Source organism: Arachis ipaensis, chromosome B09 (assembly GCF_000816755.2).
Source record: "Arachis ipaensis cultivar K30076 chromosome B09, Araip1.1, whole genome shotgun sequence".
In the NCBI taxonomy this organism is placed as follows: domain Eukaryota; kingdom Viridiplantae; phylum Streptophyta; class Magnoliopsida; order Fabales; family Fabaceae; genus Arachis; species Arachis ipaensis.
Genome location: NC_029793.2, coordinates 89,905,659 through 89,919,896, shown reverse-complemented (window position 1 = coordinate 89,919,896; position 14,238 = coordinate 89,905,659). Strand labels below are relative to the sequence as shown.

The window sequence follows — 14,238 nt, the reverse complement described above, 5'->3', positions numbered from 1 at the left end:
TCATGCCCCATCATACAACACACATTAATATATATTCAACATACAATCCAACCACTCAACTCAATAATACAAACAACAAGTCACTAATCCTCAATCTTCCATATCATACAACTTATATTATGGTCATCTAGCATAAGGTTTCACAAGACATTATATATTATCTATGAGAAACCAAAATCATACCTTGGCTGATTCCTCAAAAAACCCAGAGACACTTCAAGGTCAACGTTTCTCAAGAGTCCACAGCTCTAAAGCCTTTCTGAACAGAAATTTAACCACCAAGGTCCCACAATCAAGCTCCCAACATCATCAACATACTCCAATTCAACATTATTCAATCTAATTCCACAACGTGTCACTATAATCAACATCCAAGCTTTCTAATTCACTAATCAACAAGAGGTTTGAGGTTCTTACCTTACTCGTGTCTCAAATGAACAAAAACTCGCTAATTTTTGCGAGCTAATTCGAACCTAAAATATCAAAATCATATAAATTCTCAATTCCAATACCCCCTAAATTCGAAACTAAGAAGGGAAGATTTGGGTAAGAAAAATTAAATTCCTTACCAAATTGGTTAGTTGACTTTGTAGAGAATTTCGAGACGAACGCGTGGCCACTAACGACTCATCAATTAAAGCTCCAGATTGAAAGATAAGATGGATTAAAGTTGGAAGTGAATAGTAACCTCCAACCTAAGCTCTCTCTTACCCTCTCACCGTGTTCTTTCTTTCTCCCTATGAAAGGGGGACTTGCATGCATAAATAAGGCTGATTGAGGTTGGGCCTTGGGCCCAATATGGACCCGGTTCGCTTGATTCGACTCGTTTAGTCCAATTTTGGACCAAATCTTTTAAAATTAGTGTTAAAATTCATATTTTAATTATTTGTACCTCATTAACTATTAAATTTAATTTTTTAATTTTTTAAATAATAATTAATTTATTGGCTAATTATTTACTAATTTCGCGGGTTTTACACAACATGCTAGGAAAGCCACGACCTTTCGCCATTTGTAGCAGGCGTCGTATATCATTTGAATTTGGTTTTCGCAAGTATTTATCCTCGAACACCGAAATGACACCTTCAACAAATTTTTTCAAGCATTCAATTGTAGTTCTCTTGCCTATGTGCACATAATCATCAATGGCATCAGCAGCTACGCCATATGCTAACATCTGTATCGCTGCAGTGCATTTTTGGAGTGGTGACAAGCCTCTTCTCCCAGTTGCATCGACCCTCTGTTGAAAATACGGATAGGCATTTGAGAAAGCATCTACTATCCAAAGGAACACATGTCTTCTCATTCGAAATCTCCGTAAAAAAATGTCAGCATTATATACCGGCTCATCTGCAAAATTATCTTGGAAAAGGCGATCATGTCCTGCTTCTCGATCTCTATTGATCCATCTACGAAGAGTTGGGATAGAGCTTCTATCGATATCTTCTTCTTTTGAATTATCAAATAAACACTCATCGATCCAATTATCTATGAGTGTATTATCTCGCCGTCTTCTTTTACTATATAAAGCCTCATTAAACATATCATCAAATTTTCTAGCCATAGCTTGAGGTTCTTTTCAGTATTCTTTTGAGGTGAGAAACGATATTTGGAATGGAGTTGTTGAATCATAGATAGTTGATATTTATAAGTGTTTCCGCAACAAGTAGCTACTTCTCAACGACTAGTTTTGCAATGGCTACTTAACGACTAGTTTTTTCTTGTCTAAGTTTAAAATGGCTAGTTTTGCAACGACTACTTAACAGCTAGTTTTTTCTTGTCTAAGTTTAAAACGGCTAGTTTTGCAATAATCACTTTCATAAACAATAACGGCACAATAATATTGACTAATTTAAAAAGTTACATAAGAAATGAATGAAACAGACTACATCATATACTAGTAATACGCAATAAAAATAAAAATATACTACTTAACTCTATGAATTCAAGGAACCATTAAGTAAACCCCTTATTGATTATTTTCTCACATGCAATCTCATGAAGAGCTCGTCGTTTTTCACTCATTGTAGACATGTCAGCATTAAGTATTTGCATATCCATTTCTCTTTTCCTTTCCTTAGCCATCCTTTCCATTTCCCTTTCCTTTGCATTTATCTCCATTTCTTTAATATACCTCTAAGTTTGTAATTCTTATTCATTCATCGTCGCTTGAATCTGTAACTCCTTTTCTTTGATTGCCATAATCTTTTCTCTATGTTCCATTTCTTCTTCTCTTTCTTTTTTCCTATCCATTAGTTCATTTTCTCTAATATTCTTAATATCTTCCATGAGAGATAGTTTCTTAGCAATCAATGATTTCTTTTCGCTAAGATCTTCATACATTTGTGTTTTTTCCTTACCATTTCTCTTGCTCATCTTTGATCCTTATGGGCGAACGGGAGAGTCCACACCGGTTTTGTCAGCCAATGGTGTTTCTGAATTTGATGATAATGAGTATGCTCCAATTACACTAACATTGGTTCTCTTTGAGCCTCCACTCTGTGTAGGTAGTTAGTTTCTCCATTTTTCTCCAAACGAAACATATTCTAATGCCTCTTAAAAGTGAATTTTTTTACTATAATTTGTGGAATAAAGTTTATAGACCAACTCCTTTATATCATCAGCATTCAAACTACTCCTTATATTTTGACTAGCTTGATCGTAGCAACCAGCAAATTGTGCAACTGCCTTATTGATCTTATACCATCGTTTCTTACATGTAACTGTCCCCCTTTTTTATGTTGGAGCTAAATTCCACACAATAACTGTGAATTCGACTCCAAAATATTTCGCCTTTTTGGTCGGTACCAACTATAGGGTCGGTTGAAACATTCAACCATGCACTAATCAACATCACATCCTCTTCCCATTGTCAGTGTTAAATACTATCTTACCTACGATTTTCAATGTCATCTTCATTGAGGTCGATAGCATCTAATCCACGAGAGTTGGTAAAATATGAATATTGCGAATTTGAACTAGATTGTATCGGAGTCTGAGGGGATGGGTTAAAAGAGCCACCAACACCAAATGAGCTATGTCTCGATGCACTAAATTGAATTGAAAATGGTAAGGATGTTGAAATAACATTTCCAATAGAGGGGTTAAATATGGATGCAAATGAAAAATGTGGTGTTTGTGAATTTTGATTTTGTGTTTGGAACATAGGAAATTGATTGTTATAAAGAGGTTGAAAATTGAAATTAGGAAGATTTTGTGGATTTTTAAATGTATTTGATAGTGTGAAGTTTTGATTTGGAATTTGAGAATTTGAGGTTTGAGATTGTTGGGTATTTGGAGTTTGAGAAAAGTTTTGTAAGTAATTGAAAAAAGAGTTGAGTTGGTTTGGATCTATTTTTTTGAACAAAAAAATAGTAATAGAATTTTGATTTCGTAAACTTTGAAAGAAGATGAAGAAGAGTAGAAGAAAGTGTGAGAATAGAAGTGTATGTAAGTAGTATATATAGAATAACAAAATATTAATTTATTAATAATTATAATAATTAATTATATACGTAAAGTATAATATATATAACGTTAATATATCTAACGATGAGCTCATATATGTATATAAAGTATTAAATTTATTAACAAAATATTATTTATTTTTTTAATTTAGTAAACAGATGTCTATATATTATTAGTTAAATTGAAAGAAAAAGAATTCCTCTAAGCAGGGCTTTTATTACTTTAAAACACGTGAAGAAACTCTCTTTTTGTTTACTTCAACACTAGGCTCTTATCTTTTGCTGACGCACAGTGTATGAGGTTCCAAATTTTTTTATCATTGGAATTGTTATTATGTACCTTTTAGTTATTTATGTTTTTTTTATATCAATTTTTGTTTTTTTTCCTTTCAAAACTAAATATTGCATTAATGGTTCTGTAATTTTTTCTTTTATTTTTTTTTTGTATGTTTTTGTTCTTTTACAGTGAACTTTTGCTATCATGGTCACTTCCTTTAAATATTTCTATAATTTTTAGCTTATGTTGCTTTTGTAGTTATATTAATCTAATATGTTGTTATTTTTACTATATTATGACTTATGGCATTCATGATTTGGTAAATAAAAAGGTAAAATTTTAGACTTTAATATCGAATTAGTAAACTTAGCTTTTCAAAAATTTATGTTGATAATTTAAATAATTTTTATTATTTATTTATTTACGGTTTAACTACAATTAGATCATTGAATTTTTGGACTAATTTATTGATTAGTTTTATTAATCTGATTCTCAAAATCTTGATATAAATAATAGATATTCCAAGCACATGATGGATGAATAAAGAAAATAAATGATTATTAATTTGATATCCAAAAAATTTAAATACTGACAAAGAAAATTTTAAAAGATGTTATTAACAAAAAATTAATTAACTGTCAATTGAATTAACTGAAATTAACGTTAAATATTGACGTGACAGTTAGCAATTATTATAATTATAAAATACCTAAACTTTTAAGTTTTATAATTTCAAAAACACTCAAATTTTAATTCTAATCCCTTTTGCTGTCTCTACTGTTGCTGCTAGTGTCGCATTTTCTAACCACGCTACAAGGAAAGATCTTCCTTCACCTTCTTTTCTTGGTTTTGCTACCACGATACCACCAATCATCACTCATACCTTGAATCCACATCTTCTCTTTTTTCTTCACAGCTTTAGTGTTAGTTCTATTTTATCAAATAGGAAACTTAGGTAAGTGAGTTTCAATTTTCATGTTTGGATTTTTTTTTTATTATGTTTTTCTCATTCTATGGTCTCTCATAGACTTCTCTTTTTTTTATTCTATTTGATTTTTTTCATATTCTATTTGTTCCTGTTCTATTATCATAGATTTGCTTGCTAGATAATAATCCATTTAACTAATTTGTAAATGAACTTGAAGGGGATTTGATTGAATGCTGAATGGAGATTTTATTTCGCTTAAAACATTAAATTTAGAATGGAACATTATGATGACCAACAATAAAGTTGGATTCAATGCCAACAACACCGAGCCTTAATAAAATATATAATGAATTTAAAATACATATTTGATTTAAAAGTTGTAAGTAAAGGAAGAAAAGGAGGATGGCGGAGAAAATTAAGGGTATGAGGAAATTGGAGAAGAAGAAAAAGAGATGGTGGATGATAATAATGATGAAAAAGAAGAATGATAGTTTTAGAAAAAAGAAGAGATAAGTACTTTTTTCGTCTTTAAGATTTAGGGTCAAAATCAAAATCGTCTCCGATTTTTTTTCTTATTAAAATGATCTTCATTGTTACAAAACGTTATAAAATCATCATTTTCTATTTTTTTGAATCAAATTACCCTTAACTATTAATAAAAATAATATTAAAAAAAAATAAAACCCCACCCCACCTACACCCAGCATCTCTTCGTCTCTTCTCCTTCCCCCAACCTCTTTCACACTGTTTGGCTTATTTTCCTTTATGTGAAAAGTGGGCAATGAAGATGAACTGAAAGAAGGAAAATGCTGAGCAATTAACAGAGGCATAATCTCCAATCCTCCATATTCAGCAATTTGATGACAGCCAATAGGGTTTTGTCATTAGTCAAATTAATCAGCACCTACAATCATACAACTATACAATATTAATTTATAGAAATCCCAACTTACCAAAACTAAGGAAAGAATTATATAGAGAAGACACAAAACAATAGATCAGAGAAAATCATAAAGATACCTTAATAGCAGTAAGAAGGCAATCAGTGATAAGACTAGAACCTTCTTCACCATCAACGTAAGAACTGGAACAATTGACATCCCCATTGCTCAAACTAGTCTATGATAAACATCCTTCTTCAAATTCTCTGCTTGTTACCTCATATTTTTTAGCATGCGACTTTCTTTGCTTGATTGATGGTAAATCCCACTTAGGAGGTGCAATGTCATCCTCATCAAATGCAAATGGATCTTGATTATCATCTGAAATTTCAAGTTGAATCATACATGTTTTACAATTCGGGAATTAAACCTAAGTTAAATTAAACAAAAATTAGAGGAACTGAAAGTGGGTTGGTTCATGAACCTGTAATGAAGAACAAAGCAAAAAGAAATCAAGGGAGAGGTGGATGTTGCAGCGGCGGTGACTAGCGGCGGTGGTGAGGACAGCAGCTGCTAGAGGCAGCTGAGGTAGTCGCTGGTGGTGGTTCGGCCATGGGTCAGTGGACAGAGGAGAAGACAAAAGAGTAGAGGAAGAAGAAAAGAGAAAGGGTTGCGGCGGTGGGCTAAGGCAGGGGCAAATGGCGGCTTTGGGAAGAGGCAGGGAAAACTCGAACAGCAAACAGCGGAGGGACGAGAGCCGGACGGCAACGGCAGTGCGTTCATGTGAGCTTGCGACGGCCGGCGGTGCGAGGGTTGGAGCTGCAGCGGTGGTTTTCCATGGAACCGCGAGTGTGGATAGAATAATTTGGTAAAAAAAATTTATAACGTTTTGTAACGTTAAGGATGATTTTAATAAAAAAAAAAAGTTGATTTTGATTTTGACTCCAAATCTTGAGAATGAAGAAAGTACTTATCCCAAAAAGAAAATGATTATTAGGAATTTTAATAAACTAAAATGAAAGTGTTTATGATATTATAAAAATTAAAAGTATGAATAATTTTTAATGTTTACGTTAATTAATTTAATTGATAGTTGGTCATTTTTATTAAAATTAATTATTTTTTAAGGATTTTTTTGTTAATAATATTTTTAATTTTTTTTTTAGTGATTAAATCTTTTAGATACTAAATTGGTAGTTATCTCTAAAAGAAAACATCGTTTCATTGTAATTTTATGGCGTACCAATAATAATATGGTCCATGCATATACCTTCCATTAGAAGTCAAAAAGTCTTTCAGTCTTGGGGAAGATACAGCATGACAACCCTTTCTTTGTCCCTCTCCAAACGTTAGATGCCAAACGGACTATATTTAATGATAGGGGATAATGCCGTTATCAATTGTGGTGGCATAGATCATGGAACTTGAAGCACCCACCCTTAAGAGGGTGCACGAGGGTCTCCACCTTGAAATTAAAAATCAGAATTTTCGGATTATTTTCTTACTTGAACAGCTACTCACCCAAACCATATATTACTATAAGCACTTTTGAAAAATTATCATAGCTCAGTTTCTACACCGAGTCAAAATTAAAGAGTGAGCTATTAATTTGGTCTTTATCGATTTTTTCAGAATAATAACGTGATATCTTAAAATAAAAATGATTAATTTCGATTCTTATCTTCTATTTTTGTAACACAATATAAATTTTATGGGTATTTTTCTGTCAACTATGAACAAAAAAAATTGATGTGTCAAGTTTAAGAATAATGGTCTCAAAATTTAAATTGATTAGAAGTATATTTGTTCTTATTCTTTAAACAATATTTTTTTAAATTATTTTTTTATTCATTATATTAATATTCTTTTTTTAATAAATTATTGAATATATGGTATAATAAATACAAATTAATTAATAAATTATTCAAATTTAAAAATATCATTTTTTGAACCTAACATGTTAATATTTTTTGTTTAAAGTTAAAATACTCATAAAGATCATATTGTGTCATAAAAATAAAAGAGCAATATTAGGTCAGCAACTTTTGTGATTGGTAGCCATCAAATAGTCATTAATGATAATTTAATGATGTAAGATTGGTGTGAGATTTTATCTAATGATTCACCTTTCTCTGCTGATTACATGCTGGACAAAATTTAACAAAACTGCTGGAGTGCTGCCCTAGACTTTTCCAAAATAAAAAACAGAAATCGAAATAAATTATTTTTAATTTTTTATCTTAAAAAATCATATTGTAGAGACTTGATAGTTTACTCCAAAATTAAACTTGAAGCAAGGGGAAAGTAAGAGAGAGTGGCACTCCACATATTAGAGAGAAAGAGAAACAAGACGAAGGAGGAAGAGGTCGTTGAAAAATGACGGTAAAGATTTACGCATAGACTTTTGGGGATCGTTCCGTTACTTAACCTTCCCCGCTTCTCTACCTGTCTGTCCCTGCAATCTAGGCGCTAGGGTTCATCGAATATCCTGTTTTTCTCCCATTCGATTCCTTTCGTTTCCCTTTCGCTATTCCATTCTCGCTCTCTTTCTCTTCCACCTCGATCTCTTCATTTCAGGTGCCTTACTGCTTCCTCACTCTTTCTTCAATTGGTTTCTCTTTTGTGCGGATTTCTAAGTGTTTTCAAATTATTGGCGCTGATTCAGGTGCTGATTTAGGTGCTTGATTTGAACGAAATCCGCCATGACGATTGCCGATTCGGTTTTTCCGATGGACAATGGCGGCAGCTGCGTCCCGCTCCCTCCGGAGGAGGAGAATCGGATCGTGTCGGAGTTGATCAAGGAATCGGAGCTTAATTTGAGAGAAGGCAACTTGTACTACGTTATTTCCAATAGGTCTTAATCTCATCTTTCTTTCTTTCTTTTGGTAATTTTCATTGAATCTTTTGCTTAGCTGCCTGTTACTATTTGAATAGGGTTATCTTGTGGGGGAAAGGACTGATACTGGTTGGATTGTTACACACTTATTATACTCTTGGCCTCGGGGATTTTGGTTACACTTAATTGAGTTACTTCACTAGCATGGAGGGTGAATGGATCTTGTGTTGTGACCATGTTTGGTTTCCTGTTTGGGAAATTATAGAACTAGGGTATGGTGTAGTATAAAGCTAGTGGTTTTGTAGTTCTAAACGGAAATCCGAACAGTATTGCTTTTTGCTTTCATGTCCTTTTTATGTTTACTCACCCTAAAAGCTGTTGTTATTGTTGTTGTTTCTTTTTTATTGCTTTTTTCCATTGACATTCATATGGTGTTTTTCCGCACATATAATTTATGTGTATGGAGGGTTTTATCAATGCTACCGAACATTATCGACTGACTTTGAACTATGGTAATACGGTGATGCTATATGACCAAGTCATTTTGGTAACTAAGTTCAACCAAGTTGGTCCAATAGCTTGAGGATTGATAACCAGAAATTTTAGTTGAAGTAAAAGGAAGAGAAGGAGGAGAGGCATAAGAAGAAGAAAGACTAGGTTGAACTTGGTTACAAAAATAACTTGTTCACTTAGCATTTCTCAGTCACATCGTTTTACTTTCCATTTGTATTGATAATGGAAGTGCTATAAGAACCAGCTATGCACAGGCCAGAGGGTCTGTGAGAGCATAAGCCTCACATATTGGTCTATAGATGGCAGCCCTACCTTTCATTTGCCAGAGTCTAATTCCACAACTTGTACTTGTAACCTCTGGGTCATAGACTGACAACTTCAGCCGTTCCCCTTAATTTGTATCCCTTATTATTTTAATTAATTAATTAATCAATCAATATATATTTTTGCTGTCCATGCAGGTGGTTTTCAAGTTGGCAGGGGTATGTTGGGGATTGTGGTGGTATGCTTTCCACTGGTGAGCAATCTTCAATTGACCAGAATGCCGGTGTGGTTCACTCAGAGAATGCAGATAGACCTGGGCCAATTGATAATTCTGATATTGTCTCAAACGGAAATAATTACGAAGGCAATGATTTAGATATTCATCGAATGTTGGTGGAGGGGACAGACTATGTTTTAGTTCCTCAGAAAGTGTGGGAAAGACTTTCAGAATGGTAACTTTCTTATTTTCGAAATGGTTTTTACTTTCTAGTCTGGAGAACCTAAAGAATTAGATACACCCAAAAGGGTTGTTTGAGATGGTAAGTAACATTAACAATTGGGATGAGTACATAAGTTTGAATCTTATGGAAGGTACTCTTCTAGAGAGGTCAAATAACACCGGTGCTCCCAAAGTTTAACGATAGTTGGTTTAATAGGCTGTGGGAAATTTAAATGGTCCAGAGGTTCGAGAGTGACTGGTGGTTCTATATGTAAACTATAAAGGAAAAGTTACATAAATGTATATTATCTAGATCCTCCAAATATTATTTGGAGAAAGAGCCATATAGCCATAGATACCCATGCTTCTATACGTTTAATCAATTATGCAGAGTGATATTCTTTTAGACACAGATTTCTATCATAAAATTTCACAAGAAACTTGCTAATGGATCATGCAACACCAGCCTGAAACATACCAAGTGCCTGTTTGGCTTAGCACACAAGTAATTTTTCAAGGCCATAGTTAATTCTGGATGGTCAAAATTAATTCTAGAGATCTGCCAATCTATTTATCTGTTTTTCCATTCTCCCAGAATTAATTTTGCGGTATCTAGAATTAATTTTGGAAGATTTGAAAGAAGTAAACTTTGATTTGCATTTTATTTTTCCAAAGAACTTGACGTATAATGGCACTCTTACCCACAAGATCACAATCATCCATCTATTCACTCTTGAATTCTATTTTGTTCTTTTTGGAACTTATACCTCTAAAAGTAATTTTACTTTATTCATTTAAATAAAAATAAAAAACTATTTTCATAGACTTGCCTTTAACATACTCAAACCAAATACAATTCAATTATTTTAAAAGTATTTCCTCTAAGGTAATCTTAAACTTTCCTCTGAATCCTCAAGGGCAGTATACTCATTTTTTTTGCCTGGTTAGTTTAATAGGTTTAGTATTGACATCATGAAGTTAACATATAAATGGAGAAGCCTTGGAACTTGGGCGGTTAAGGTTATATTTCAATTTTGTCATCTGATGGTCACTACTGTTTGATTAGAATATGTAACAGATTTCTGTCTACCATGGTCTAGGTATAAAGGTGGACCAGCATTACCGAGGAGGTTGATCTCGCAGGGTGCTGCACAGAAGCAATATAGTGTTGAGGTTTACCCACTCATTTTAAAGTTGACTGATGCCAGAGATAACAGTGTGTCAACTGTGAAATTAAGCAAAAAGGTACCAATTGATTTCATATGGGGTTGTCTTGTTGGTTTTGCAGTTATGTTGCACTAAGTACAGATGAGTATTGAATCCGTTAAAGTACGAACCTATTCAATTTTAAAAACATATGTAATACACATTGGCATTACTATGTCAATGATATTCATCTTTTATCCAAATAGAAAAAATACTGTTGAGTATTTTAGTGTGAGGAAGACATTGGAACACTGACATTACTTGATAGCCTATTGCAAGTTAAGAACATGATTTGCTATTATATGTAAAGTTCTTCTATTCTTTCTTATTAGCATATTTTCCAAGGCCATCTACTTTGGTTCTAACATGGCATAATGTGATAATTGAAATGTTAGACCAACGTAGTTCTGATTATTGCTTTTCTGTTTCTCTGATATATTTTAGGCGAACATAAGGGAACTATATGAACTGGTGTGCAAAATCAAAGGAGTAGAACAAAAAAAGGTGCTTATTTATTTATTTTTATATTTTTTCTTATGTGGTTATGTTTTGCTTTCTTTTTCCCTCATCTGTAATCAATAATGCTTTCCCCTTTTGTCTTTCTTTTCTTTTGCTTGTTAAAAATTATGTTAGGCCTGTATTTGGGATTACTTCAATTTAAACAAACATACAATGCTAGCTGTGTCAGACCAGACATTGGAGGAGGCAAACTTGGTGATGGACCAAGATGTAAGTAACCTCGAGCTGTGCAGAAATTTTAGTTGATATGTTGTTAAAATTAGTAGAAAGTTTCAATACGATCTTTTACCAACCGAGTGGATATTCTGAAGTACTCCGATTGTCCAATTATGATCTTTTGTTAGGAGGCTCATGTCCAATTTGATAAAGTGGCTGTCGTTAAGTAGAGACATAATGAATATCTTTGGGGCATTCATTTATACTTAATTATCCTAACTTTTTGCTCGGTATTGGTTCTTCTATGGATGCTCCTGATTCATCTCTTCATCACAGATTCTTCTAGAAGTATCACTTGATGGAGATCATTCGCTTGGAAACGAGTTAGCTTTGGTACCATTAGAGCCTCCAAGATCATCTATGTCGATTGCAGGGGGGCCTACGTTGTCAAATGGTCATGCATCTGTGTCAAGTTTTAATTCGTATCAGGGAAGTTCTGTGAGTTCGTCATTGACTACTGTGGATGATAAATATGACAACTATAGAGGTGAAAGGGGTGGTTTGGCAGGACTGCAGAACTTGGGGAATACCTGCTTCATGAATAGTTCTATTCAATGTTTAGTCCACACCCCGCCTCTTGTTGAATATTTCTTACAAGATTACAGTGAGGATATCAACATGGACAATCCCTTGGGAATGCGTGTATGTAGAAAATTCCATGATTTGTAGTTCCTAGTGTTCTACTGTTTTGTAATATATTGGTAATACTTTTGAAGGAAATGAACATATATCTCATGTGCAGGGTGAGTTAGCACTTGCTTTTGGTGACTTGTTGAGGAAACTGTGGTCTGCAGGGCGAACTGCTGTTGCTCCTCGTGCATTCAAGGGAAAGCTGGCTCGATTTGCCCCACAATTCAGTGGTTATAACCAGCATGATTCTCAAGTTAGTTTCTCTAAATTGTCAAAGTTCTTAATATTTGAAATGCGCTGTGAATTAAACACACTATTGATGAAGACCAAAAGCAAACATTATTGGTGTTATTTCTTAGTGGAACTTTGTTTACACATGCAATATTTTCCGTTTCTTTGTCTGACAGCTTGTGTGTGTGTGTATTTAAATTTTTATGATTGCCTTCTGTAACATATTGAAAAGTTGTTGAACTTTGCACATTATGGTTGTTGAATGTGCATTGAGTGATGGATTGATTATTTTATTTAGGAATTGCTTGCGTTTTTATTGGATGGGCTGCATGAAGATTTGAATCGTGTGAAACAAAAACCTTATATTGAAATGAAGGACTCGGATGGTAGGCCAGATGAGGAAATCGCATATGAGTGTTGGAAAAATCATATGGCTCGGAATGATTCATTGATTGTTGATGTGTGCCAGGTAAGAACTTATATTTATGTCCATTTTGTTTCACATATTTTGCCTTTAAAATGCAAGTAGTGAACTGAGTAGCTAAATGCTTAAAAGTTAGCTTTGCCCTGTGTCCCTACCCAACTGCTTTGCAACCCAAAAAATAAAATGGGTTGAAAAGCAAATTAGGGGAAACCCCAAATTTGTTAATTGATATGTTTATTCAGATATGTTTTACTCTAAGTCTCTTACATTTAGTACTTTTTCTGTATACGATCTCGAGTTTTAAAATTGCATCAAAGGCCATCTATCAATCGTGCTGAACTTGATTTTCTATTAAAGCTTGAAAGGATGTATTTTCTCATTACTGAGTTTAACGTTTTGAATTTTTGGCAACAAAATGTTCAGGGTCAATACAAGTCAACATTGGTTTGTCCAGTATGTGGCAAAATTTCAATCACTTTCGATCCTTTCATGTACTTATCATTACCGCTGCCTTCCACTGTCACGCGGTCAATGACAGTAACTGTCTTTTATTCTGATGGGAGTGGTCTTCCCATGCCATACACTGTGACAGTTCTGAAGCATGGTTGCTGTAGAGATCTTTCCAATGCATTGGCCGCTGCATGCTGCTTAAAGAGTGATGAAATGCTTTTGCTGGCAGAGGTAAGTGCTTCACAGAGAACTTAAAGATGGCTTTCCTTGGCTTATTATGGTGGTTGATTTTGTGTGTATTTCTAACTTTTGCAGGTTTATGAGCATAAGATCTACAGATATTTAGAGACCCCTTTGGAACCACTGGCATCAATAAAGGACGATGAACATATTGTGGCCTATCGACTGAAAAGTGGAGCCCGGAAAACGAAACTAGAAATAATGCATCGATGGCTGGATAAGTATGCCACTTTTGGTGTTTCTGTTAGGTTATACTCTTAATATGGAATGGACCAATCTCTGTTGATTCAGGATACCTACACATGATAATTTCCTTTTTGCATAAGATGAGTGATATAGGCCTTTAATAGATTTCTTCATGTGGTTTCTTTTCAACCGGAAGTGTTCCACTTGGTGATATAAATTCCTCTGAAATAAATTCTGGTTAAATGAATTCCCCCTCCTTAAAATTAACTGATTAGGGACTGGAATTTTTGCAATGTTATCTAGTCTTTAATGGATGATCTCCTGAAATTGGAAATTATCTGGAATTCTGCCAACCACTTAGTACATTAACTCTATTTACTCATTTTCTTATTCATAACCCAAGGCAGGAGAAAATAATTTTCTTCAAGGATTTAGATAATTTCTCCTCAAACACTTGCAGATGCCATTCAAGTTGATACTTGTTACACAGGTTGTCACATAGGATGATATGCACAACCGTTTGGTTATATT

General features: G+C 33.7%; 1 protein-coding gene and 1 long non-coding RNA gene across 4 annotated transcripts in view; one reads left to right on the top strand and one right to left on the bottom strand.

Annotated features, from left to right (window-relative positions):
- Positions 5,418–6,348, bottom strand: LOC107616913. The gene is made up of 3 exons (XR_001614701.2): positions 6,038–6,348; positions 5,693–5,934; positions 5,418–5,576 (listed from the first exon to the last, which is right to left on the bottom strand). It is a non-coding gene; the product is annotated as an uncharacterized LOC107616913 (long non-coding RNA).
- Positions 7,839–14,238, top strand: part of LOC107618026 (ubiquitin carboxyl-terminal hydrolase 9) — an 8,238-nt gene continuing 1,838 nt past the window's right edge. Inside the window, exons 1-11 of one of the 3 annotated variants that reach the window (XM_021111599.1) lie at positions 7,839–8,130; positions 8,231–8,407; positions 9,364–9,618; positions 10,706–10,850; positions 11,256–11,315; positions 11,445–11,540; positions 11,823–12,188; positions 12,289–12,429; positions 12,706–12,876; positions 13,255–13,512; positions 13,597–13,769. In XM_021111599.1, coding sequence (XP_020967258.1) covers positions 8,256–8,407; positions 9,364–9,618; positions 10,706–10,850; positions 11,256–11,315; positions 11,445–11,540; positions 11,823–12,188; positions 12,289–12,429; positions 12,706–12,876; positions 13,255–13,512; positions 13,597–13,769 — 1,817 coding nt within the window. In that variant the 5' untranslated portion in view covers positions 7,839–8,130; positions 8,231–8,255. Of the gene's footprint in view, positions 8,131–8,218; positions 8,408–9,363; positions 9,619–10,705; positions 10,851–11,255; positions 11,316–11,444; positions 11,541–11,822; positions 12,189–12,288; positions 12,430–12,705; positions 12,877–13,254; positions 13,513–13,596; positions 13,770–14,238 lie in introns of all 3 variants that reach the window. The other 2 variants (XM_021111598.1, XM_016319948.2) reach the window with 2 other exon arrangements.